Genomic DNA, 26,318 nt, shown 5'->3' with positions numbered 1-26,318 from the left:
TTTAGTGGACATTTGCCAACTCTAACTAAAATACATTTGAATATTATTTCAAACGTTTCTGTTGTGATTTAACACGAGCTCAGCAGGCTTGAATTGTTCTTTAATTATTAAATCACCAAATGACACACAGGGTCTGACTTCTGCACGGGTCACACGTTGAAGGAAATCATCCCAAAAGCACGACAGCTTGAGTGCCGTGGAATCATCATGGGATCCAGGATGGATGGGGTTGGGAAGGCCTTTAAAGCCCACCCAGTGCCACCCTTGCCCATGGCAGGGACACCTCCCACTGTCCCAGGCTGCTCCAAGCCCCAATGTCCAGCCTGGCCTTGGGCACTGCCAGGGACACTGGGGCAGCCCCAGCTGCTCTGGGCACCCTGTGCCAGGGCCTGCCCACCCTCCCAGGGAACAATTCCTTCCCAATGTCTCACCTAAATCTAAACCTCATCACTTGCTTGAAAAGCTCTACAACCAAACGTGGCACTGAACAAACCATGGATGACCAACTGTCCATGGGCGTCCTACAGCCTTCCAGCCAGCCCTGCTTGGATTCCACACAGACCCCCGACCTGGGAGTGTCTCAGGGGGTTTATGGCACCTGCACTTCCCAGCACAGGCACTCCCCATCCCACCATTCCTGGCTGTCCAAGGAGCAGGAACAGCTGAGCCCCCCGTGCCACTCAGTGCAATCACAGCAGCTCGAATCAGGGTCCACAGCAGCCAGATCTCCCTGCTGGAAGCACTGCACTCCTTTAACTCCCAGAGCTGAAATTATTATTATTACTGTGTCTTGGAAAGCATCAACAATGTATTAAGTGCTTTAAAGTGACGCTTAAAAACCTGGGAGCCCTGAGCTGCTGAGGAAAGAGCGTGGCATAAACACAGCACCCGGGGAAGGGCAGGGAAGGGCTGCAAGCACCGCAGCCTTCCTTAATTACCTGCCTTTGATCTTCCTGGCCTTTGTACCATTTAGTTTTTCTTCAGGAAACTGATTTTCAGGGCTCGTTGGTAGGAATTGGCTGTCTAGAGCCGGGCCAATTAAACAGTTTTCTGCACATTGATTCATTCTCAACTGCTCGCTTTCATTACAGTAAAATGATGGCTGATGTATTTCTCATTTACCGGGTTATTATCAATTCCTCGCCCTCATCTGAAGGCCAAATGTGCTGTGATAGAAACAGGAATCCAATAAAAGTGTTCACAAGTTATTGGGTTACGGGGAGAGATATTTAAATGGAGCTTTGTGGGAGGAACACGGGGAAACAGGAGCAGCACAAGAGAAATCCGTGAGCAAAGCTGTTCAGTCGGTAAAGGAAATATCCTGGATAGTCATGGAACTGACACTGGATTGTGTCTGGGCGCTCCAGGTCCCCCCTTGTCCACCTGGCATTGCTTTAGTCATAAATTAAAGGTTTGGGGCTATTTTTCAGTTCCCAGTTGGCTTTTCAGCTTTTAATCAGAGCTGTGGCTGCCCCGGGATCCCTGGCAGTGCCCAAGGCCAGGCTGGATGGGGCTGGGAGCAGCCTGGGATGGTGGAAGGTGTCCCTGCCATGGCAGGGGTGGCACCGGATGGGCTTTAAGCTCCTTCCCAACCCAAACCAGTCTGGGATTCCATTAAATTTCCCAAATATGAAATGAGCAGAGTTTAGCACACAGCTTTCCTTCCAACATTCCAGCTGAGCCGATCGTTTTTGATACGGAGAAGGACATCACAGCAGGAGAATCCCTTCCATCACTCACTAATTCACTCCCTGGGCCCCGATGGTTTTGTCTCCCCGACATTACACTTTCCGATGGATATTCCCACTTCTGTGAAAGGCTTTTCCCTAAAGGCACCCGGGAATGAATCCGCTCCCAAGGCCTGGGACTGTTCCCTCCCTGGAACCCTCGGGAGCAGCTGGGGCCTGCCCGTTGGCCAGGAGAAGGCAGGGAATACTGGGAATATCCCGCTGGCCGGAGGCGGGGCCGGAGCCGCGTCCTGCTGCTCCTGCTGCATCCCACAGCTCCGTGTCGTGTGCCGGGTGCGGCCCAAGGACCACGGGTGCTCGTGTCCCAGGGCCAGCCACACACGGCGGCACTGATGGTATTCCTTATCGGACCCATCGATACGCTGATACTTTAAACATTCCATGGAAAAGCAGGTGTCTTTTCCCGTGGAAAACACGCGTTCCTCAAGTGCCACCTGCTGTCCTGACTGAATCAGGACACGGCAGCAGCGGATCCTTCCAGGAGCCTTTCACCGCCTCGTTCCAAATTCCAGCCCAGCCCTTCCCTGGCAGCAGGAAAACACAGGTTTGTCCTTCCTGATTATCAGGGACATTCCCCAGGTGGGAATTTGCACAGCCCCCTGAGCAGAGCAGGTGTCCAGGCACTGCTTTGCACTTCTGTAAATAAACAGCAACAGCACTGTCATCTTCCTCATCACCCGGAGAGGGGAGTGATAAAAACCAGCTCCAGAACCAGATTCCAGGTGATTTTTCCACAGGATGTGGCTACAAGAAGGAGAGAGGGAATAAAAGCTGCCAGGAGGGTAACATTTGCTATAAATAAACACGTTGCATGGACGTGATTCAGGAATGCTGAAGCACCTAAGCACTGCAGATCTTGGCACGTCATTCCCAGTCCAAAAAGAAAGCAGGGAAGGGGGAATCAGAGGTGGTTTGGAAGGAGCTGCCAGGAGAGCGCTGTGGATGGGCATGGCCATGGCACCCTGGGAACACACAGGGAAGAGGGGACAATGTCCCAGTGCTGTCACAAGCCAGCCCACAAGCCACGGCATGGGTCATTCATCCAAATTAAGAATATTTATTTTAATAAGGATTGACTGGAACACTCCAACATTGGTCGTTATCCTGACGTGTCCCTCGGATACTGGGAAAGGCTCTTCCCCAGAGGCTGCTGGGCACTGCCCAGGCTCCCCAGGGAATGGGCACGGCCCCGAGGCTGCCGGAGCTCCAGGACAGGGATGCCCAGGGTGGGATTTGGGGTGTCTGGGCAGGGCAGGAGCTGGATCAGTGATCCCTGTGAGTCCCTTACAGCTCAGGACATTCCATGGCTGGGTGATTCTGTGGTGTCTGGAGCACTCTCTGTTCCCATCGGGATTTCACTGGGACCATCAGAAGGAAAACCAGCCCCAACCTCGTGTGTTTTCCCATCTGTGGTGAGGGTTTGCATGATGATTTTTCGTGATCCATCAGCAGCTGGGGCGTTCCAGGTTTGCTTTCCTGGGGAAGCTGCACAGGGAGTCACCAGAGAGCTTCCTGTGAGGGGCTGGGCAGGGCTGGCTGGGGGGATTTGGGGTGAGACAGGGGCAGACACAGAATCACAGAATGGGTTGGGTGGGAAGGGACACTAAATCCCACCCAGTGCCACCCCTGCCATGGCAGGGACACCTCCCACTGTCCCAGGCTGCTCCCAGCCCCAATGTCCAGCCTGGCCTTGGGCACTGCCAGGGATCCAGGGGCAGCCCCAGCTGCTCTGGGCACCCTGTGCCAGGGCCTGCCCACTGTCCCACCCTGCCCATCTCCCATCCATCCCACTCTCCCCATCTCCCATCCATCCCACTCTCCCCATCTCCCGTCCATCCCACCCTGCCCATCTCCCGTCCATCCCACTCTCCCCATCTCCCATCCATCCCACTCTCCCCGTTTCCCGTCCATCCCACTCTCCCCATCTCCCGTCCATCCCACTCTCCCCATCTCTCATCCATCCCACTCTCCCCGTTTCCCGTCCATCCCACCCTGCCCATCTCCCATCCATCCCACTCTCCCCATCTCTCATCCATCCCACTCTCCCCATCTCTCATCCATCCCACTCTCCCCATCTCCCATCCATCCCACTCTCCCCATCTCCCATCCATCCCACTCTCCCCGTTTCCCGTCCATCCCACTCTCCCCATCTCTCATCCATCCCACTCTCCCCATCTCCCATCCATCCCACTCTCCCCATCTCTCATCCATCCCACTCTCCCCATCTCTCATCCATCCCACTCTCCCCGTTTCCCGTCCCGTTCCCTTTCCCGGGTCTCTCTCCCGCCCCCGCCTCCCCTCACGGCCCCTCCCTCCGCCAGGGGGCGCTCGCGCCCCGGTCCCGCCTCCTGTAGCCGTGGCTGAGGCGTCCGCGGCGCTGCCTGAGCGGAAATGCGTGCCGGCGGGGCAGGGCGCAGGCGCGCGGCGGGCAGCCCGCGCGGCGCAGGGCCGGGGTCCTGCGTGTGGCGGCGGCGCTCGGCCCGGCCCGGCTCGGCCCGAGATGGCGACCAAGAACTTCCGCGTGAGCGACGGGGACTGGATCTGCCCCGACAAGAAGTGAGGGGCACGGCCGGGAGCGGGGCCGGGGCACGCAACGGGAGCGGGGCAGGGACAGAACTTACCGGGAATGGGAACGGGAGCGAGTCAGGGAATGGGAGCGGGAACGGGAGCGGCACCGACCGAGCGGGAATGGGAACGGGACAGGGGCAGGGACACCGCGGGCCCGGCACGGCCTCAGGGAGCTGGCTTTTGGCTTGGGACAAAGTCGGGTTGAAGGCGGAGCGCCGGAGCCCCGCGCTGGGCGGTTTCCAGCCCTGGTTAATCCCGTCCCTCGTGCTCTGCTCCGTGCCCAGGTGTGGGAACGTGAACTTCGCCAGGAGGACGAGCTGTAACAGATGTGGCAGAGGTGAGTGGCCGCCAGTACAGACCTTTTCCCCGCGTCTCTTTCTGCCCCGTAAAACTGTACTAAAAATTCCTATTGAGCCCGAGGCTGCTCGAGAAGTCCGCCTATTATTGTTTAAAAAAGCCCTAAATAGTTCTCATAAATCGCGAGGCTGCTGTATCAGGAGCTCTTGTGTCTCGTCCCTGCAGAGAAGACAACGGAGGCCAAGATGATGAAGGCGGGGGGGACGGAGATCGGGAAGACGCTGGCGGAGAAGAGCCGGGGGCTGTTCAGCGCCAACGACTGGCAGTGCAAAACGTAGGCTCCAAACACACACCTCCTGCTTTTCCCTGGGAATTCGCTGTGTGGCTGGGACAGGAGGGCTCAGGGCCACAGCCCTGGGCTGTGCTCTGGGGTCAGCCCTCGTTTGCTGCACAGCACTTAATTAACAGAGCAGCAGGAAGGTTTAAATGGCAGCAGGGCCCAAGAAAAAGGCCAAGTTTGTCTTTGGTAAGCTGAGACACTTCCCAGGTTTGGAGGGAATGTGGCCATGGTACTACTACCCACATGGAGCTGGGAGGTTCTGCCTTCCCTGGGAGGGTGGGCAGGCCCTGGCACAGGGTGCCCAGAGCAGCTGGGGCTGCCCCTGGATCCCTGGCAGTGCCCAAGGCCAGGCTGGACATTGGGGCTGGGAGCAGCCTGGGACAGTGGGAGGTGTCCCTGCCCATGGCAGGGGTGGCACTGGATGAGCTTAAAGGTCCCTCCTAACCCAAACTATTCTGGAATTCCATGGAATGCCATGAATATTTAATGAGCAGAAGAGCACACATACACATGTGTGCTTCTCCAGGCTATCAGCTGAGAAAATTTAGAAATTGGAAAATGACAGCTGGAATCAAATGCTGTGGTTATTTGAAGGTGCCTTCTGGGTACTGTGAGAGAGAAATGGAAGCAGGTGACTGTCACTGTGCAGTGGGGTGTGACCATGGAGTGAGTCTGGGGAAGGGGCTGGAGCCCCAGGAGAGGCTGAGGGAGCTGGGAAGGGGCTGGAGCCCCAGGAGAATTCCTGAGGGAGCTGGGAAGGGGCTCAGGCTGGAGCAAAGGAGGCTCAGGGGGGACCTTGTGGCTCTGCACAAGTCCCTGACAGGAGGGGGCAGCCGGGGGGGTCGGGCTCTGCTCGCAGGGAACAGGGACAGGAGGAGAGGGAACGGCCTCAGGCTGGGCTGGGGAGGGGCAGGGTGGGCATTGGGGAAATTCCTTCTGGAAAGGGCTGTCCAGCCCTGGCACAGCTGCCCAGGGCAAGGGTGAGTGCCCATCCCTGGGGGGATTTCAAAGCCCTGTGGCTGTGGCACGTGGGGACACGGAGCAGTGGTGGCCTTGGCAGTGCTGGGAATGGTTGGACTCGATGGTCTGAGGGCTTTTCCAACCCAGACCATCGTGTGATTCCATGAGCATTATTCCCATGGCAGCATTTTTGTTTGCTGCTCTGAAGTGTGGATGCCACACTCAGACACAATGAGGAACATGAACCCTGTCTGTGTGGCTGTGCTCCTGTCCCTGCTCCTGCCAGCCTGCCCATTGATTGACTTCTTGCCCTGGATTTGTCCTTCCAGAGGGCTGTCTCATCACCCTTTTATCCCCAGACTGAAGGTTAATGTTTCCCACGTCTCTGCTCTTTCTGCCTCCTTTCTGCAGCTGTGGCAACGTGAACTGGGCGCGGAGGTCGGAGTGTAACATGTGCAACACCCCCAAGTACGCCAAGCTGGAGGAGAGGACAGGTGAGATGGGGCTGCTTCAGCTGCTGGCACTGCTGTCAGGAAGGGCTTTGGGAACCAGAGTGGACATGCTGTGTGTTGCCAGCAGAACTGGCACAGCTCATACAAGCTGTGGGGTCTTGGCCTCAGTGAGTTTTGGTGCTGTGGGAAAAGGTGGCTCCATGTGGGAAATCAGGGAACATTCAGCCTAAGCTGCCCCTGTGTCGGATTTTCATGTCAGGACTTTTGGAAGCAATGTTTTATTAATCTCCAGAGGCCTCCTGTGGGGTGTATGTGTGCAGAAGGCTGTGGAGATAAGGCTGTTATCTGGTCAGGAGGGCTGGGGCTCAGTTCTCCTGCGTGAACATGAGCCCAGAGGTAACTGGAGCAGGATCTCCTTACAGCTCCTGCACTCTTCCCTTTGCACCTGGGATCAGGCAGGGAGTTTACTGCGGGAGTGGAACACAAAGGTACAGGAAAAAAGAAGCCTGGAGAAGAGCACAGAGCTTATTATTTGAAAGGAAACAGTATTTCAATATTGAATATTGTGAAAATAGTAAAGAATATTACAGAATATAACTGTATTTCATATAATTGTTATAAGTGCAAGTAATATGTTCATATATTTATTATTTAAATAATTTATTGGAGTGTTTAATAATGAAGTTGATAAATACTTTTAGTGAAAGGTGTCCCTGCCCATGGCAGAGGGTGGAACAGGGTGAGCTTTGAGGTCCCTCCCAACCCAAACCAGTCTGTGGCTCTCCAATATTTAGTATTTCATTAATTATTTGAGTCCTGCTGGCCTGCAGAGGGCATTTACAGCCACGTGCACATTGCACACTCCTGCAGTGAGTTACAAAGTCAGCTGGATTGGAAATGAGCCCTTGAAGTTCTCCGCTGCTGTTGTGAGAAGGAGCAGGAGGATTCTGGAGGCAGGAACTGGCAGCTGTACAGCTCAGTGCAGCCACATCTATACACAGATATGTGTGTGTATATACATACACACATCTATGTGTACACCCCACCTCGTGTTGCCTCCCTGCTTTCCCTGCTGGCTGCTCTGAGCTGGCAGTTCAGGGTTTGAGGGTGGTGCCCTCCATCCCAGCCCCTGGAGACATCCCTGTGTGCACCCACCCCAGGGCAGCCTCGGGAGCCCTTTGGGAAGCTGCTTCTCGGCACAGCTGTAATCCTGAAACACTTCTTATTCTTCTTCCCTTCCTTTAAACATTCCTGCTGCTGTGCTGTCGGTGGGTCCTAATCCGTTTTTTTAATTGGATTTCTGAGGAGCCGCATTTAATCAACGTGTGTGGGAGCAATTCATGTTCCTCTTGAGATCCTGTTACGTCCTTATGGCACATTTATGGTTCTGTGAGGGTTTCCAGAGCCCCTGTAGAAGTTTATGTGCTCAAAGCAGCCGAGTTTGGTGCAGCTCAAGGGATTGTGTTGTTTTGCCCCTTTTTCAAGGCTATGGAGGAGGATTCAATGAACGGGAGAACGTGGAATACATAGAGCGGGAAGAGTCCGATGGGGAGTATGATGAGGTAAGGGAGGGGCAGGGATTACTCTGGAGAGACTCTTGTTGTGTTTCATAAGGGTATCCCATAAAATTGAAATATGAAACGCACAGATTCCCATTTATCTTCTCTGTGGAGTCTCACTGTCCCCAAGAGACAATTGGAGTCTCGTTGTCCCCGAGACAAGCATCTCTTTGAAAGTGTGTTTGTTGCTAATCGATGTTCCATGATGCTCCCCTTTCCCTTGGAGCAAGATCTTATTTTAAATTGATGATCATTTATTTTCTCATAGAAGTGTTATCAAAAAGTGCAGTTGGTGATTGTTTTTGATTAAATCCTGTTCTAATCCTGGCACAAAATTCCTCAGTTTGGGCGCAAAAAGAAAAAGTACCGCGGGAAGCCGGTGGGTCCCGCCTCTATCCTGAAGGAAGTGGAAGATAAGGAATCTGAGGGGGAGGATGAGGAGGATGAGGATGAAGATCTCTCCAAGTATAAGTTGGATGAGGTAGGATGGTTTGTTGTTTTGAACCAGTTTTTAATCGTGATGTCAGCACTGCTCAGGAGCAGGGGAAGGGCTGCTCTGTGTTTTCACTGGGGATAACGGTGCCCACAGCTGCTGCAAGAGATGTGCACGAGCTCTGCTTTGTTCTAAATACCTGCATTCAGAAATGCACAGCTTCTTAAATTGTAGATTGGAAGCCTGTCTGAGATCAGAGCCCAGAACTCCCAAGATCTTTATTTGGAACGTGCATGTGTGGTTACCACGTATAGCGAGTGCTCTTGAGTTTTCTTCTTAGGCTTTTAAAACCACATCAGATCTATTTTTTTATAAAATTAAAAAAGTACTCAGAGGGGGGTTTTCATCTTTTCTGAACTACATAAGCATCACTTATTGGATTTTCCACATCTTTGGACAGCAGCCCTGCAGAGACATGTGCAGATGGTCGTGTTTTACACAGCAGTCACTAAACTTTGCATATCTGTCTCTGCAGAGTTGGGCTTTGGTTAGAGATTCTAAGGGTGAACATTCATTTAAAGTGGTAAAAATGTGTCTGTGTGCTCATAAATAACAGGTGGTGGGGGTTGCAGGGTTTTTATTTGGTTTGAAACAGCAATTTTCAGTCCCTCTTTACTCCTTAAAATTGTGGGGTCTCATTAAATTTTTAAAGGTTGGAAAAGAGCAGGAGATAAACACTCGAATAAGTCAAAACTGAAGGGAAGCTAAAAGCATTGCCTGAGCTTGCTGTGTTGTGCCTGTCGCAGGATGAGGATGAAGATGATGCTGACCTGTCCAAGTACAACCTGGATGCCAGTGAGGAGGAGGACACCAACAAGAAGAAGAAGCCGCCAAGGCGCAGCCGCTCCAAGTCCCGCTCCTCCCACTCGCGCTCGTCCTCGCGCTCATCCTCTCACTCGAGCTCAAGGTCTAGGTCCAGGTAAACGGGTACAGGTCCAGGGTAACGCCAGGCAAAATGTCAGTATCTGACTTCCTTATTTACTTTGTCTTGACTGCCTTACAGTTGTAGTGTACTGATGTGAATAACTCTCCGTTTACAGAGGTGGTGATGCTCTGCCTGAGCCGCGGGGCCGCAGCAGGGAGGCTCCGTGGGGCTTGGGGCTTGTTTTAGTGATTTTAGTTGATGTTTGATGAAATCCTTCGAATAAATTGAATAATGTAACTTGTTTTCAGGTTTTCAGGCTTGCTGGCCGTGCGTGGTTCAGTTGTTGAACAGAGGGGGGCACTGCTGGAGCGGGAGGAGGAGGCAGAGGAGGCAGTGACGGTGCAGCCCAGGCAGATTCGGGGGAAGGACGCAATGGGAAAATCCTGGGAATAAAGACAAGAAACTTGAACTTGGGTTAATGGCAAGTGACAAAGCTTTAAATGCAGTGGCAGTGTTGTCAGAACATTCCCATCAATGTCAGAACCTCCCCACCCCTGATAGTGCCCAAGGCCGGGTTGGCCGGGGCTTGGAAGAACCTGGGGTGGTGGAAGGTCCCTGCCCATGGAACAGTGAAGATGAGCTTTAAGGTCCCTCCCAACCCAAAGCAGTCTGGAATTCTCTAATAGCAAGGTTTATGTGGGACCACACATATGCTGGGCAGACTTAAGCTCTCTCACTACTGTTTAAATTCAGTAATAAATGAACAATTCAGTCAATGCTTTGAAATTGGGTGATGTCATTAATATTGGAGCTTTTGAGCTTCCTTACAGCTCATGCAAGCAGGATCCTGATTTATCAGAACAATCTCCCAGGGTCATTTATTAAATTCTTATAGATAAAGTTCAAGTTTCTTCTAATCTTCCCAGCTCCATCACTGCCCCTCTGTGCTCTCAGAACTTCCCTGCCCAAATTCTGCAGCCCCTCGTGGTAACCAGGGGTCAGCCCCAGTCTCTGACTTGGCTCCTCCCCATCACTGTTGGATCTTGCTCCTGCTGCCTCTTCTGTTCCTCAGCCTCCCCTCCTTCCCACCCCTCAGAGCAGTTTGAGTGCAGTGCTTGGCTGGGAGGCTCCAAGGACACTCCACAACCTCACCTGCCCATAGCTTTGGTCATTAACTCACAAACATTAACAGTGAAGTAGAAAGTAACTTGTCCTAACTGAGATTTCAACTTCCTCTTGAACTTTTTGTTTCTAGCTACAGATAATTGGAAATATCAGTTGCCATAGTTTTTGTGGGTTGTAAAAAGTTTTAAATATGTTTCCTAGCTAGGAAATGTTCACACTGCTGTGTCCTGCCCAGTAAAATGAGAAGGTCATGGGAACAGTATAAACTGAGAGGCTGACAGCAAGTAAAAGGTGTTTTTCCTGAAAATATTATTAGAATTTGTTTGCAATGCTTTTGTTTCCAGTGGTTGCTGGAGCCTGCTGCCATTGTTAAATTTCTCTTGTGGCTTGTGCTTTACAGAAAATCCATCAGTCAAAAACTGGGAAATAATTTTGGCCAGTTACAAGTGGTGCTGGATGTGGCTGTGTTTTAGCCCCAAATGAACCACTTCATTTTTAATGCAGGGGAAAATCTTTATGAAAATTTGAAGCTAATTACAAAGTGCTTGTGAAAACTGGCGGGGGGAAAATTGAGCTGGCCAGTCCCAATGCTCTCATCTGCTCTGCCTTTCAAGGAAACTGATGGGTTTCCAGTTAGGGCACAAATTAAGGCATTGATTTCATGAAATAATGAATAGATAGGAAGTTCTTTTTGCCAGGTAACTGCAATCCTGTTTAATTGTTGTTCTTTATTTTAGGAACCATAATCTAAAGCTGACTTTATAATGTTTTTAATGCAAGATCTTGCTGTGTGAAATGTCTGGTTTCAAATGTGATGTGGTGATGCTGGGGGACAGGAGGGGACTGGCATTTTAGGGACTCAGACTGTGTTGCTGCCTCATGTCTGCTGCTCTCAGGAGCAGTAACTCTGCTAAATGAAAGTCAGACACTGGAAAAAGATCTCCCATGTTGTTGCAGGTCCCATTCCAGGAGTTCTTCCAGTTCCAGATCGAGATCCCGCTCCAGCTCCAGGGAACAGTCGCGATCTCGCGGGTCCAAATCCAGGTGAATGAGGTACCACCCTGTCCCTGCACAGACAGAGGGGCAGAGGCTCCAGCTGCTTTGATCCCACCGTAAAGCTGTGCTGCTCAGACAAACATTAACTGCTTTTTATCTTGGAAGTCAGAGTTGCTGGGTCTCTGCACCAGGTGTTGCCACCACAGATGTGTTCATTGAGGAGCAGAGGTTTTGGTGCAAGAGGTTAAGTCTGGCCTAAGCCGGACGAGCGGACGCCACCGAGCTGCAGTGGAGGAAGAAGGATTTGAGTGCATGGTGCCCTGCTGCAGGCATTTGGGTGCTTTTCCTGTTTCCACTTGGGCTGCTCAAGCTGGAGGAACATTAGGAATGCCACTGTACTTCTGCTTTTGTGTTCAGTGATAACTCTGCCCCTTCCATGAGACGGTGCAGCCGTTCCTGTATAAACCTGGGGGATCGATAGGGAAATGTTGGTAGCAAACGCTGGGAGAGGCTGAGAGCAGTCAGAGTGATTTGTGAAGAGCATCGCTGAGCTGGGCAGGGCACGGGAGCAAAAGCACATTTGAGGTGTCCTTGCACAGGCATTCCACTGGCAGAACGTTCCCTCTGTGATGGAATGAAGAGCTGTCCCTTCTCCACGCATGCAGAGAATTCCCAGCTCTAAATGAGGAAGCTTGGGTTGGGAAGAACGATCACAAATGGCGCCACCACCCTTTGGGGGCAGGGGCATGCTGTGGATTATCCTGTGGAGTTCAGCACGGGATGGAATCCATGCTTTTGGGAAGAGGAGGGGTGTCCCTGGGCCCCAGCAGAGAGGCAGTGTATTCCAAGAGATGTTTTTAAATATTCTGACTCTATTCTAAGAGGCTTTTTGCAGTATTTTGGTTGAGGAAGGTTTTACTCTCTACACAAATTTAGTTTGAGATCTATAAATACAACAGCTGGATTTGTTACTGTTGGGTCAGATGAACATCAGTGTGAAATGACTTAAGATAAAGTGAACCATGGTAAATCAGCTTTAGATCTCTGGTTTCCAAGTTATTCTGATGTGTGAATTTAACTGCTGAGGAAGGTCCTTAAAGAGGGAACTTGCCAGCAGTCTCCCAGTGCTTTTCTGCCAAAATGGCTCATTTTGGTGAATGCTGGGAAGAGCTTTCCAAACCATTGCTGGTCCAATTATCAGGAAACACTACTTAGCAAAATTCCTTAGGAAAGCTGCCTTGGCAGTAGCAGTGTTCTTGGCAGAGTAAGTATGGAAGCCCCTCGTGTTCATTTTCCACACCCCTGGAGTAAACAGAGTAGTGAATGTTGATTGAAACTGTCTCTGCTTGTTCTGTCTTTGTGCCTTCTCCATGATCCCAGAATTAAATGTGATTTATTTCTCAATCAATAAAGATCCAGCTCCAGGTCCTACAGGGGGTCTTCCACCCCAAGGAAAAGATCTTACTCCAGCTCTCGCTCCTCATCTTCCCCCGAGAGAGGCAAGAAGCGGAGCCGCTCTAGATCCTCTTCCTCTGGTGATCGCAAAAAAAGGCGCTCGAGATCACGGTCACCCGAAAGGTTTGGGTTTATGTAGAATAAGAATGGCTGTATTGAAATGTGTGATGGTTTACTGTAGTTATCCAAGGACTGAGATTCACTGGGAAGCAATTGAATCTGAGCAGTTGTTCTCATAGTAAAAGTAGTTTCCTCACTTGCCCTACTCTTACTTCCTGTTAACCCCTCTGTAATTGCTTTTTTTTTAATATTCCCCCCCCCTCCAGTGAAATTCCTCCTGGTAGGAGCATGCTCCGTAGAAAGACCTGGCTCACCCTTCTTTCAGTGTGTGACAGTGTTAATGCGTTCATTATTGGATTCTTTTCATAAGTAAATACGGCATTGAAATAGAAATTGTATTCTACTCTCAGTATTAAGCTTAGACCTTTAGTATTAAATTAGTGGCCTAAAGTTATTTGTATATTCTTGTAAGGCCCCCATGAGATATACTTGGCTTCCAGCTATGGTAGGATGCTGCTCAAAGTGGGTGCCAGGATGAATCTGAGCTCATTTCTGTGCATGCTTTCTCCATTTGTATCTTGCAGACGCCGCAGATCTTCCTCCGGATCCTCCCATTCTGGTTCCCGTACGAGTTCTAAAAAGAAATAATGTATAAAAGCTCACATTTACAAAAACCCACCAAAATTCCAGTCAGTGCATGAGACATTTTTAAGAAGTTGGTGTCTTACTTGGTCAGAAGTGCTCAATCTGCTAGTAGAGGTGCATGTCTGTCCTGGCTTTCTGGCAAACTGCAGCTTTGTTCATCCATCACCCAAACACGCAGTAGCATTTTAAGCCATAAACTCCCCGGCACAGGGGGAAGTTCTGTGGTGTTGGGGGGGGTTTACTATTTTTTGAGATCAGTTCCTCCATTCCTGGCTCCCTCAGCTGGAGGAGCAGGTTGGGAATGTCCCGGCACAGCTCTTTGTGTGAGCAGGAAGCCGAGAGTTTTCCAGAGCAGGACGGAGCTCCCGTGGGACCACAGCAGGGGCAGGGCTGTGCTCACCTGGTGCCAGCAGTGAGGCCTGGGGCTGAGCAGGTTTCATTTTGCCCTGTAGCAGTACCAGTGCAGATGGACACGCCTCTCTAGCAGCTCAAACCCCCCAGTCCATCATGATTCCACTGAGGGAATTAGCCTTCATTCCTGGCAAGTGAGGACGTTTGCAGCCAGCACAGTGCTGTGGCTGTGCTGGTTTCCAGACTCTGGGATCCCTCCTTACAAATGGATCATTTGGGATCTGCTCTTGAGCTGGAGGAGCATGGAACTGGCTCCTTGGAATCAAGGGAAGCTTCTGCAGGCCGCCTGTAAAATTTCCTTTGGGGCTGACTAAAATTTTCAAGGTATCTTACTTTTATTTTTCTTTAAAAATGAGAATGAATAAACTGTGTAGAAAGTTCTGGCATCTTCAACGTGTTCTTCATCGATCATTCTTTTTCCCTTCAACATAATTTATGGCTTAAAATGCTTTATGGAATCTATTTGAGTATAAAACTTGGTCTCTCTTGAGCTCCGTTTGGTTAAGAAAGGTTTAAGTTTCTTCAGTGCCATCACAAGGTAAGTATGGTAAGGAAAATTCTTCTTTTTAAGCAAGCGAAGAGCAATATACCTTCATTTATTTCAGTAATAAAACTGCCAGATTTGCTGCTTGTTTTGATAAACTGCACAGAAACAAATGGAGCAAAATTGAAAAACTCCACTCTGCTTTTTTTTCTCTGTTTTTTTTTTTCTTCTCTTTTTTTGAGCCACGTCTTACGGACTGGTCTAGAATTGAAATGTTTTCAGTGTAGAGGTATTTTGAGAAATCTCTTTGCAGAAAAAATGCAGTTTCTTTAATGCTTTCTTTTCTCTCTAATTTCCATGCTAAATGTGTGTAGGTTGCACAAGAGCAGGTTAGTCTGTAACTGTGCCTCTGACTTCAACGTCCAACTAAACTGTAAAACCAGATCAAGTAGACGCTCTGTTGTTAGCCTTGGGTTTTCTTGTGCTTTGTATTCCAATTGTTGCTGTACTTAACAGATGAGAGGTTTTAAAGTTAGCAACTGATAGGCCACAGGCAGAGGAGGAGGATGGTTCATTTGGCTTAGAGAACGTGTAAGGCAAAATGATGCTGTAGACAAGTGTAAATAAAACCTGTGAGTCAACTGTGCTCGAGTGCTTTGTCTTGGGGACACTCAAACTTCCCTGTCACCTGCACTGACCCTGATCCCGTGTGTGAGTTCACCTGGCCCGTGGATCCCACCGGTTCACACTGTTGCAGTTCTTTAAGTACTGAAAATACTTTATTTTTAATTTCAACAGCAAATGAGCGTTAACAAAACTTCAAGCTGTTTTCACAGAATCGAGGAATATCTTGGGCTGGAAGGGGCCCACAGGGATCATTGAGTCCAACTCCTGGCCCTGCCCAGGACCCCCCCAACACCCCCCGGGCATCCCTGGCAGCGCTGTCCAAACGCTCCTGGAGCTCCGGCAGCCTCGGGGCCGTGCCCATTCCCTGGGGAGCCTGGGCAGTGCCCAGCAGCCTCTGGGGGAAGAACCTTTCCCTGATCTACACTCTGAGCCTCCCCAGCCCAGCCTGAGGCCGTTCCCTCTCCTCCTGTCCCTGTTCCCTGCGAGCAGAGCCCGACCCCCCCGGCTGCCCCCTCCTGTCAGGGACTTGTGCAGAGCCACAAGGTCCCCCCTGAGCCTCCTTTGCTCCAGCCTGAGCCCCTTCCCAGCTCCCTCAGGAATTCTCCTGGGGCTCCAGCCCCTTCCCAGCTCCCTCAGCCTCTCCTGGGGCTCCAGCCCCTTCCCAGCTCCCTCAGCCTCTCCTGGGGCTCCAGCCCCTTCCCAGCTCCCTCAGCCTCTCCTGGGGCTCCAGCCCTTTCCCAGCTCCCTCAGCCGCTGCGGGGGCTCCGTTCCCTCCCCAGCCCGGTTCCCCTCCCGGCCCCGCTCCGTGCCCTCAGGCTCTGCCCGCTCTCGCTCCCGTCCCGCCTCTCCCGGCCCCGGGGCGGGCCCTGCCCATCCCTCACATAAAGCGGCCGCGCGGGGCTGCGCGGGCGCTGCCGGCTCGGAGCCGGCTCAGCTCTCGTTCGGTGCCTGCTCCGTGCCCGCTCCGTGCCCGCTCCATGCGGGATCGCCCGGCTCCGGGATGAGCCCCTGGCAGCAGCGCCCGCCCAACGCCAGCGCGGCCGGCGGGATGGGCCCGCGGGGGAACGGCACGGGCCGGGCGGCCGAGCGCGGCAGCGCCGTGTCCGTGGCCATCCCGCTGACCATGATGCTGACGGGCGTCGTGGGCAATGCCCTGGCCATGCTGCTCGTGTCCCGCAGCTACCGCGCCAAGGGCAGCCGCAGGAAGCGCTCGTTCCTGCTGTGCATCGGCTCCCTGGCGCTCACCGACATGCTGGGCCAGCTGCTCACCAGCCCCATCGTCATCTCCATGTACCTGTCGGGCCAGCCCTGGGCGGCCATGGACCCCTCGGGGCGCCTCTGCGACTTCTTCGGCTTCAGCATGACGGTGTTCGGGCTGTGCCCGCTGCTGATCGCCAGCGCCATGGCCGTGGAGCGGGCGCTGGCCATCCGCGCCCCGCACTGGTACGCGAGCCACATGAGCCCGCGGGCCACCGAGCGCGGCCTGGCCGCCATCTGGGCCGCCGGCGTGGCCTTCGCGCTGCTGCCGCTGGCCGGGCTGGGCCGCTACGCGCTGCAGTGGCCCGGCACCTGGTGCTTCATCAGCACGGCCGGCGGCAGCGCCTTCGCCGCCGCCTTCGCCGCGCTGGGGCTGCTGTCCCTCGTGGTCACCGGCGCCTGCAACCTGGCCACCATCGAGGCGCTCGTGTCCCGCTGCCGCGCCAAGGCCAGCGCGGCGCACCCCAGCTCGCAGTGGGGCCGGATCACCATGGAGACGCTGATCCAGCTGCTGGGCATCATGTGTGTGCTGTCGGCCTGCTGGTCACCGCTGCTGGTAGGTCCCGTGGCACCACCTGGGGCCACCCCCGTTCTCCTCCCTCCTCCTGTGGGGCAGAGCCAGCGGGGCCCGGGCAGGGGGAGGCTCCGGAGATCCCTGTTCCTTGGGGACATCCATGAACGGCCCCTCGGGAGGGCAGCGGGGACAGGGACAGGGACAGAGCCGGGGGTGGGAAGTTGTAGGAGAGGAGCTGGGAGAGGTCCCGGAGGAGAGCCGAGAGCAGCCTGCTCGGGAAAATCAGGTGCGGGAACCGGAGTCAAAAGGAGGAGAACAAGGGTCTTGTGCAGAGGAGGAAAGCGGGACGTGAGGAGTGGCTCTGGGAGCAGGACACTGCGGCCAGACGTGTTTTAGGGGGTTTTATTTGCTCGCACCTTGTAGCAGAACGTCTTTCAGCGTCTTGTGAGAAAACGCACAACCCGTGACTCTGCGAGCGCCTTGTGCCTGGTATTTTGATAAATCTCTTTACAAAATAATCTCTTATCCCTCGCTGTGTCTGATTTACAGCAGCCTTCTGGGCTTGCCCAGTCTGGTTTTTAAGGATCTTTGCATTTCTTTCCACTATTTTGTTACTCCTTCCTTAAGAACCCGTCCTCATGATGCAGGAGTGGGGGAAGCAGAATCCACATCTCACACCCGGGGGTCTGGAATCCTGTCCCAAAAGGCTGGGTTAATCTATCAAGGAGCAGTAGGGTTTTTGGAAAATTTGTGCTTGGGATCTCTGAGCAGGATGGGCTGAAGCTATGCTGAGGTTATGTGAAAGGTTCTTTCTGGTTGGAGAAGGATTTATTTTTCTTCTTGTCCTTGAGCTCTTGTGAATGGGGCTGACAAAGTTAACGACTGGTGGGGGTGAGCTAAAGAGAACGCTTTGGTTTAGTAATGTTGCCCTTGTAAATGAATTAAAACTCCATCAAATCCCCCATCCCAAAATCAGTCAGAAGGTGTGAGTGACTTACTGGAGGTCATCAGCAGTGGCAGTGGTCATCACGAGGGCACACTGAGGGGTTAGGAGAAGCTGGGAGCAGGGAGGAAGGGGTGAGCAGAGGCAGCAGCCTGCCCCTGTGTCCATGTGCAGCCCTGCACATGCTGGCTGTGCTGGGGTCGGTCCTGCCCATGTTACCTCCCTGGAGAGCCGCTGGGCCTTCTGGAGCTGCTGCCCTCCCTGCAGCGTTTCCCTCTCAGCCCTGCCTTTGGGACAGGCTCTGCCCTCTGAGGCCTGGGATCCATCCTGCTCCTGGGCCAGCCCGGGGACACGGCACTGTGAGCCCTGAGGTAACCAGCCTTGCACATGAGAGCAGATCCCTGAGATGAGGGAAGTGTTTCCTCCGCCCTCATAACCAGGGCTCTCAGATAAATCAGTGAGGAAGCAGAGATTCCTCTTGGTGGTTTGGTGCCCTGGGCATTTCTGTGGTTTCAGAGGCAGAAGTGAACCCACAAGCAGGAGGGAATTCATCAGCACTTCCCTTCCCTCGGCAGCAGCAACACTTGGAAGTGTGGATCTTGTTCTGTGGAGTTCTCAAAATCCAGCTCATGGCTGCAGGAGTATTTTTGTACCTACACCTCCATTGTCATACCTACACCTCCATTGTCATACTTAGCCCCCAGCTTGTTCCGTACAACTCTGAAGTGCAGGTTCGGAATTAGAGACCAGGTTTTTGGAGAAGTGACCACAGAGAATGCAAATGCCTTTTCAGTGAAAGCCAGCTCATAGGGATCATTTAACCTGTAGCTGCAGCACTTGGCAGCTGTAAGAAAAGGAGTTGAAATAGAACTCCGGGGCTTTACAGAAGAGGTTTTTTTTGTTTCTGGTTTTTTTTTAAAGACATCTGAGTTTTGTAACTGAGAACTAATGGATCCTGACAGCTGCTGCTGTGAGGTAAACAACGCCCTCGCCACACACGGTATTTTTAGAGCTGATCTGTTGATGTAAACGACAAGATCAAATGTGATTTAGCAGCAGAGGGAAAGCTCTGACATCGTGGCTGTGCTCTGGAGGGCTCCATGGAGTGTCCTGCATGTCTGGCTCTGGGCTGGCTTGGGAAGGAGGGAGGGGAGCAGACAGTGCAGGAATTGCCTCCTTTTTCCATGGACACAGGAGCTTGTTGAACTCTGCATGGAGCACCGGGGGGAACCCCCCACTCCAGTATGATGCTGCTTTATCTTAAGTGGTTTCCAGTTCACACTGATCTTCTGTTTGTTTTGGAGCATGTACTGACAGGACACAGGGAATGATTCCCAGTGCCAGAGGGCAGGGAAGGATGGGAGATTGGGAAGGAATTCCTGGCTGGGAAGGCCCTGGGACAGGGTGCCCAGAGCAGCTGGGGCTGCCCCTGGATCCCTGGCAGTGCCCAAGGCCAGGCTGGACATTGGGGCTGGGAGCAGCCTGGGACACTGGGAGGTGTCCCTGCCATGGCAGGGGTGGCACTGGGTGGGCTTTAAGGTCCATCCCAACCCAGCCAGTCTGGGATTCTGGGACAACCCCTGAGCTGGATGGCAACAGACAAATGACTCCGAGGTGAAATGGGGGAAGCTGCTCCATGGTTGCACAGAAACACTGCTGCAGCACAAACTGGAGTTCTCAGTTCTCAGTAACTCTTGGAGTTCCAGGCAACAAAATGATTCATTCCCAGAGTTGTTTCAAAGTTATTTAAAGCCAAAATGCTCAGGAATTCTGCTGCTTTTCCTGTTAAAATACTTCTGCTCCTTATCCCTCCTGGCAGACAGAAATTAAAGATGTATAAAACCACATTCATGATAACAGTAAAGTTTTAGCTGCTCTTGTTGAATAAATCCAATCAGCAGCTATATTTCTATATGCATTTTGAGCCAAATTTTTAATGGCATAAATTACGTTGACTTTATTCCACCTGATGTTGTCCCTCTGCCTTGTGCAGCCTTTAATCCATTTAGAAGACCAATACAGGCCACGATAAACAACCTCTAATGATATCAAACAAATAAAATTTCCAGTAAAGCACTTGTTGGCCCAACAAATATTGCAGTAAAGGGATATTACGTAATAAACCCAGCAATAAGCAGCAGCTGTGTGCTTGGGAGACGTATTTTATTAGCCTGGTGGTTTTGGAGCTCCATCTGAAAAAGAGATGGCAGAGTCTGCAGGACCATGGGCCTTGCAGAGTTCCCAGAGGAGGAGCTGGCCTGGGAGACAGCGGTGTGAGTCCTGGGAGTGCTGGGTGTGACGTGGGCACACAGCAGGTTTCCATCAGGCTCTTCCCACACGGGAATGCTGCAGGAGTGGGATGGGGCAGGAGCAGGAGCTGGGTGCTGCAGGCAGTGCTGGGACAGGGACAGGGACAGGGACAGGGACAGTGTGTGAAGAGCCAGGGAAGTGGTCAGGTTGTGGCTGTGTGGGTCTGGTGCCCAAGTGGCTCCTGATGTGCTCTGGGTCTGTATCCCTGTTTTCACAAGGTTCTATCCATGGCCACTTATGTCAATGAAATGTCGTGGGTGGAATCCTCAACTGCTTCTGTTTAAAGAAACACAAACAGTTCTGTGCTGTCCACGCTGCCCTGCCCTCCAAACTCAGCCAAGGCTTTCCAAGGTCAACACATGGTTATTGATCTGGCACCCAGAATATCCCTTTGAATGGAAAAATCCTCTGCTCCCAGTCCCTGTGGCTCCCACTGTCCCAGCCTGTGGGGACAGCAGCAGCCAGATGTGACCTTTGTGGGGACACAGCTCTGAGGAGGCTTCCTGAGGAATGGCAGGTTGGCCTGCTTCTTTCCAGAGGCTGGAGCCAAGGGGCTGGCCAGGGCTGGGAGTGATTCCCGGCAGGTCTGCTCCCTCGGGCTCTTCCCAGCAGGTTTGGGACTGGCTGCCAGTTTATCCAGTGGCTGGAAGTGCTGAGCTGTGCCAGGACAGAGCTGGAGGTACCTCAGGGCCATGCTGGGTGTGCATCCATGTCTGTGGCACTGGGAGCACACACAGCACAGTGGGCACAGCCCCAATCCCACGGGGATTCCAGGCAGCACACTCGGACAGCCAGGGACTCCAAGTCATGCCCAGGAAAGATCTGAGAGCAAAAAAAAGACCTGTCCAGGAAATTGAGATGTTCAGGAGCCCTCTCACAGAATCCCAGACCGGTTGGGGTTGGGAGGGACCTTAAAGCTCATCCAGTTCCACGGGCAGGGACACCTTCCACTGTCCCAGGCTGCTCCCAGCCCCATCCAGCCTGGCCTGGGACACTGCCAGGGATGCAGGGGCAGCCACGGCCTCTGTGGACAGTGGTGGCACAGCTGTGGTGACAGCCAGCAGTCCCTGACCCCGTGTCCCTTTCCCTGCTCCCTCCCCAGATCACCATGCTGAGGATGATCTCCGAGCACACGGCCGAGCCCTGCCGGGGCGGCTCCGGCGAATCCCAGCGCTGGGAGCCGCGCAGGGAATGCAACCTGTCACTGACCGCCGTGCGCCTGGCCTCCCTCAACCAGATCCTGGACCCCTGGGTGTACCTGCTGCTCCGCAAGATCCTGCTGCGCAAGTTCTGCCAGGCAGCCAGCGCCGTGTCCAAGTGCTCCAACGCCGAGTGCAGGGACAGGTCCATCACCCTGGCCGAGGAGATCCAGCGGACGGCGGCCTGAGGGCACGTTCCCACAGCACCGGGAATGCTGCTGCCAGCGGGCGCCTGGAAGCCTTCCTGGGGATCACCGGTGCCACTGCTGCACTCAGAGTGCCACATTCTCCTGCAGGGTGCCAAAAGTGCTGGGATGCAGCAGGACAGGACACTCCGTGGTCAGCGGTGGCTGAGCTGCAGAACGGGGTGAGGACACTCCATGGGCACTGCAGAACGGGGTGAGGACACTCCATGGGCACTGCAGGACGGGGTGAGGACACTCCATGGGCACTGCAGAATGGGGTGAGGACGTTCCCGGTCGTTGCCACTTGTGGCTGAGCTGCAGAACAGGAGGTTATTTTGGGCCTGAGCATGAGGGGGCTTCTCTTGCTTTAAGGTGGAAAAAGTGGTTTTCCTGACAGCCAGCAGATTCTACGGATGGAATTGCTGCAGGGACTCACTCCTGACTATGTTTAATATTAACATTATCTCCTTCAGAGAGTCCTTCCTCCTCCTTTTTCTGGAGGGGCAAGGGGAGAAAGGGGAAAAACCACGGGAATAAGGAAAACAAAATTAGATTTGATTGGATTTCAGTGTCTTAAAACTGAGCAGGGGCTGTGGCAGGGATGGAACATCCACCTCTTCCAGGAACTGAAGGCAGCACGAGTCTCCTGACTCATGGATGTGTCCTGATAAACACTCATCCGTGTGGCAGCTGAAGGGAGCTCGAGGGGGATGCAGCACTGGGCCAAGGGGAGAAATGCTGGATTTTTTCCCTGGCAGCCTGTGGAATCCCCAGGCAGGCTGGAATTGCTGTTGGCACTGCACCCCACAGAGCTGCTGGGGGCACGTGGAGAGGGGAGAAACAGCCTGGAAAAGACACTCCTGCTCTTCCTGCTGGGGATCAATGGCAAAGGCTTCCAGAGCCAAACCCACTGCTCCCACAGGAGCTGTTTTCCTGGGAAGTGCCCATGTCCAGGAGTAACATGAGCAGCAAATGCTTTGTGAGGAATGGGGATGGCACTCGGGACCTCTTCGTTCCTACAGAGGGGCCAGAGCAGCATCCCAAAGAGTTCAGTTCATCTTCCCCCAAAAACACAAATGTGGCAGCTTTGGGAATGTTTAATTTAATTCCAGCAGACTGGAAGCAGTGGGTGGAAGTGTGTGAGTCAGGTCTTTTCCCAAAGAAACTTCCATGTTTTATTACAAACTCAGTTCCAATCCATTTGTGCCACATCTGAGGCTTATTTTTTAAAAGCTGTGTTTTTACTCGTTTTCTTCACCGTTTTGGAGCTGACAGCCTCTCATCTCCTGATTCGTGGCCTTTGGGTGAAATTAAATGCAAATACAATAAAATACAGCTGATATTCCATGTACCAGGGACTGTGGAATTCAGGGGCCTTACAGGCAAATGCATTCCTGCATCTGTGAGGAATTTCTTGCACAAAACCTTTATTTCTACTCTCTTTAATTTGTTCATAAAAGTAACTCCTCAGCAAAGAATGTGTGCCTTCACTTTCATCCTGCATTGTCTGATTCTTGTCCACATAAATCTGATTTCTGAATCCAGCCTAAGAGCCAAGGTTTAGCTTTAATTGAAGGGCCAGCCTAAATTTCATGGGATAAATGCCTTTTTCAGCTGGAGTTGATGGACCCTGCTCCGTGCTGAGCTTCTCCTGGGTGTAGCAACTACAGGTATGTCAGTGCTTCAGTTCCTGGCCAGTGCTTTGAGGGAAAAATGGGCTCTTTCTGCTTAAAAAAGTGCCTTGCAGGAGTCAGACTCTGGCTTTTTGGAATTATTTGGGACTGGAAAAAGCCTGTTGTGTGCAGAGGATCCCTTTTGTTCCCTGTGTGTACTTTTTCCTTTGGGAAAGAACTCAACAGAGCTGCTCACTTGTGAAATATGTCGGGATGACCTCAGCTGCCTGGATCAGCCCTGGCCAGCACATTCCTGAGCACAGCGCTCCCAGATCGTCTGGGACCACGGCTGGGATGGAGAGGAGTTCTGTGAGGAAGAGGGAATCCATCCCTGCTTATCCACTCCTTTACAGGAAGAGGAGGGTGCAGCATCGATCCCGTGTGGAAAACTGGGAATGTGACATTGGGAAGGGCCCTCCAGCCGTTTCAGGGCAGCTTATTCTCAGTATCGGGGTGGTTTCACTCAGTTCACATAAAATGCTGCCTTTTGTGGTGAATATTCACAATGTTTGGGATGGGCAGTTCTGTCCCTCTGGTGTGGTAAAATGGAGAAGCTACTTCATCAAAATGGGGAGGAATGGGAGCTTTCAGTTTGTTTACAGGAGAGGAGGAGTGGGAGCTCTGCTCTCCAGCCACGGCTCTGTGATGGGATGCACTTTCTGAACCTGATCCGAGGAGCTCAGGTGTACCTGGAAGCTTTCATTCCCGTTTCCATGGGATGGGAAGGGGTGCTTGTGTCGTGTTGCTTTAACGATGCCTTTTCAGCCTGGTCTTTCTGTGTTGTCCCTCTGCCCAGGGGGTTTTGGGAGCTGTAGGGCACGGAAAATCCACCTGGAGATCTGCCCGAAAACCACTGGTGTGTGTCCCAACCCCGTGTGTGTTGTACCAGGGAGAATAAAAACTCGGAGTAACCCTGGTGTTCGCTGGGTTTCTGCAGGAGCTGCTCCTGCTGCCGGGGTGGGGCCGGAGCAGATTTTATCTGCCCGGTGAGCCAGGAGTGCCCGTGGGAGCTGCTCTGCTGGGGCTTCGGGTGTGCCCTGGGGAGCACAGCCCTGCACCCCAATATCCCAAACCAGCTCGGGTGTGCCCTGGGGAGCACAGCCCTGCACCCCAATATCCCAAACCAGCTCGGGTGTGCCCTGGGGAGCACAGCCCTGCACCCCAATCCCAAATCAGCTCAGGCTCTGCAGTGTCCCAGCACAGGTGAACCATCTGCAGCCCGTCCCACCAAGGCTGTTGCTACTTTTTTATCCCATTATTCCCATTATTTTACTGGTTTTTTTGCATTTTGGAATTTTACCAGGAACTTTTTGAGCTCCTAAAGCAGATTTACACAGGGGAGCAGTGACTCCCCTCGTGCTGGAAGCAGCGCTGGGATGGGCAACCCCACCCCAGCTCAGCAGAACTGGGAAATCCCTGATGGCCACTGGGTCTGAACTGACACAGGAGTTCTGGACAGGCAAACCCCAGAATCCCTGAGGTTGGAAAAGCCCTCCCAGACCACCGAGTCCACCCTGTGCTCAATCCCCACCTTGTCCCCAGCCCCCCTGAGTGCCATGTCCAGGCCTTCCTTGGACACCTGTAGGGGTGGGGACTCCAGGAAATCCCAAATAAAATTTCCCAGGCAATGGCAGAAACACCTCGGAGCCAGCCCCCACTGAACAGCTGGGTTTGAGTTTCCCTTTGTCGGTTTGATCTCAGTTTAAAAAAACAAACAAAAGGCAACACAGCAGCCGGGTTTTAAAACAAGCAGAAAGCAGGAGAGCTGTGAAGGCAGTGAAAGGGAGCTGGGGCCACAAAAGGCAAATCTCTCTGATCTTCAGCAGCAGCAGCAGCAGGAAGAGCCAGAGCTGATAGGTTTGGTTGCCCGGAGACAGCAGAAGGCTCCCCAAAACTGTGCTGTCAGGACAAACAGCTCCCTCAACACGCACCAGTCTCTGCCCGGGGTTACAGGAGCCTCGGTGGGATCCCACAGAATCCCAGACTGGTTTGCATCGGGAGGGAGCTTAAATCCCACCCAGTGCCACCCTTGCCATGGCAGGGACACCTCTCAGTGTCCCAGGCTGCTCCCAGCCCCAATGTCCAGCCTGGCCTTGGGCACTGCCAGGGATCCAGGGGCAGCCCCAGCTGCTCTGGGCACCCTGTGCCAGGGCCTGCCCACCCTCCCAGGGAACAATTCCTTCCCAGTATCCCATCCATCCCTGTGTTACAAAAGTGTTTTTTCCAGGCTCACAACCTCCTCCAGCTCCTTCATGGAGTTTTCACTCTGCTCCAGTCACTTCCCTGGCTGCTGAGGTCCAGCACATTTCCCAGAACTGCTGGCAAGGGCTGTAGGACCGGACAGGCTAAGCCCTGCAGCTCCCCAGGGCTTTGTGGGGCCGGAGTCACCCAGCAGCTCCTGCACTTAATGCTCCGGAGGTCCCTGCGGGGCACCATTAGCGGGCAGCTCTTCCCTGCAGAACGGGGCTTACAAATTAACTCTGCTGCTGCTGCTGCTGCTGCTGCTTCATGGCTCGGGCTGGCCCCGGGCGGGAGGAAGCGTGGGCAGCGCCTGGGCAGCGCCTGGGCAGCGCCTGGGCAGTGCTTGGCTGTGCTGGGCAGTGCTGGGCAGTGCTGGGCAGCGCCTGGGCAGTGCTGGGCAGTGCTGGGCAGTGCTTGGCTGTGCTGGGCAGTGCTGGGCAGTGCTGGGCAGTGCTGGGCTGTGCTGGGCAGTGCTTGGCTGTGCTGGGCAGTGCTGGGCAGTGCTGGGCAGTGCTGGGCTGTGCTGGGCAGTGCTGGGCTGTGCTGGGCTGTGCTGGGCTGTGCTGGGCAGTGCTGGGCTGTGCTGGGCAGTGCTGGGCAGTGCTGGGCAGTGCTGGGCAGCGCCTGGGCTGTGCTGGGCAGTGCTGGGCAGTGCTGGGCAGCGCCTGGGCTGTGCTGGGCAGTGCTGGGCAGTGCTGGGCTGTGCTGGGCAGTGCTGGGCAGTGCTGGGCAGCGCCTGGGCTGTGCTGGGCAGTGCTGGGCAGTGCTGGGCAGTGCCTGGGCTGTGCTGGGCAGTGCTGGGCTGTGCTGGGCTGTGCTGGGCAGTGCTGGGCAGTGCTGGGCTGAGCTGGGCTGTGCTGGGCAGTGCTGGGCAGTGCTGGGCTGAGCTGGGCTGTGCTGGGCAGTGCTGG

The 26,318-nt window shown here is 53.4% G+C and overlaps 2 protein-coding genes across 2 annotated transcripts; both read left to right on the top strand.

The window, feature by feature from the left end:
• The first annotated feature begins 4,177 nt into the window (after positions 1-4,177).
• On the top strand, positions 4,178-14,360 carry ZRANB2 (zinc finger RANBP2-type containing 2). The gene is made up of 10 exons (XM_082287330.1): positions 4,178-4,304; positions 4,601-4,653; positions 4,839-4,947; positions 6,325-6,407; positions 7,851-7,927; positions 8,268-8,405; positions 9,164-9,336; positions 11,365-11,451; positions 12,817-12,981; positions 13,503-14,360. Exons 1-10 carry the CDS (start codon positions 4,249-4,251, stop codon positions 13,564-13,566), a joined length of 1,005 nt encoding a protein of 334 aa, XP_082143456.1. The 5' UTR covers positions 4,178-4,248; the 3' UTR covers positions 13,567-14,360.
• Positions 14,361-16,004: 1,644 nt separating this feature from the next.
• On the top strand, positions 16,005-24,052 carry PTGER3 (prostaglandin E receptor 3). Its single transcript, XM_082286710.1, has 2 exons — positions 16,005-16,898; positions 21,212-24,052. The coding sequence occupies exons 1-2, from the start codon at positions 16,086-16,088 to the stop codon at positions 21,494-21,496; spliced, it is 1,098 nt and encodes a 365-aa protein (XP_082142836.1). The 5' UTR covers positions 16,005-16,085; the 3' UTR covers positions 21,497-24,052.
• Positions 24,053-26,318: the final 2,266 nt, after the last annotated feature.

Source organism: Coloeus monedula, assembly GCF_965178545.1.
Source record: "Coloeus monedula genome assembly, chromosome: 9".
Taxonomy (NCBI): Eukaryota; Metazoa; Chordata; class Aves; order Passeriformes; family Corvidae; genus Coloeus; species Coloeus monedula.
The sequence above is the reverse complement of the archived record's forward strand: the minus strand, read 5'-3'. Positions and strand labels throughout refer to the sequence as shown.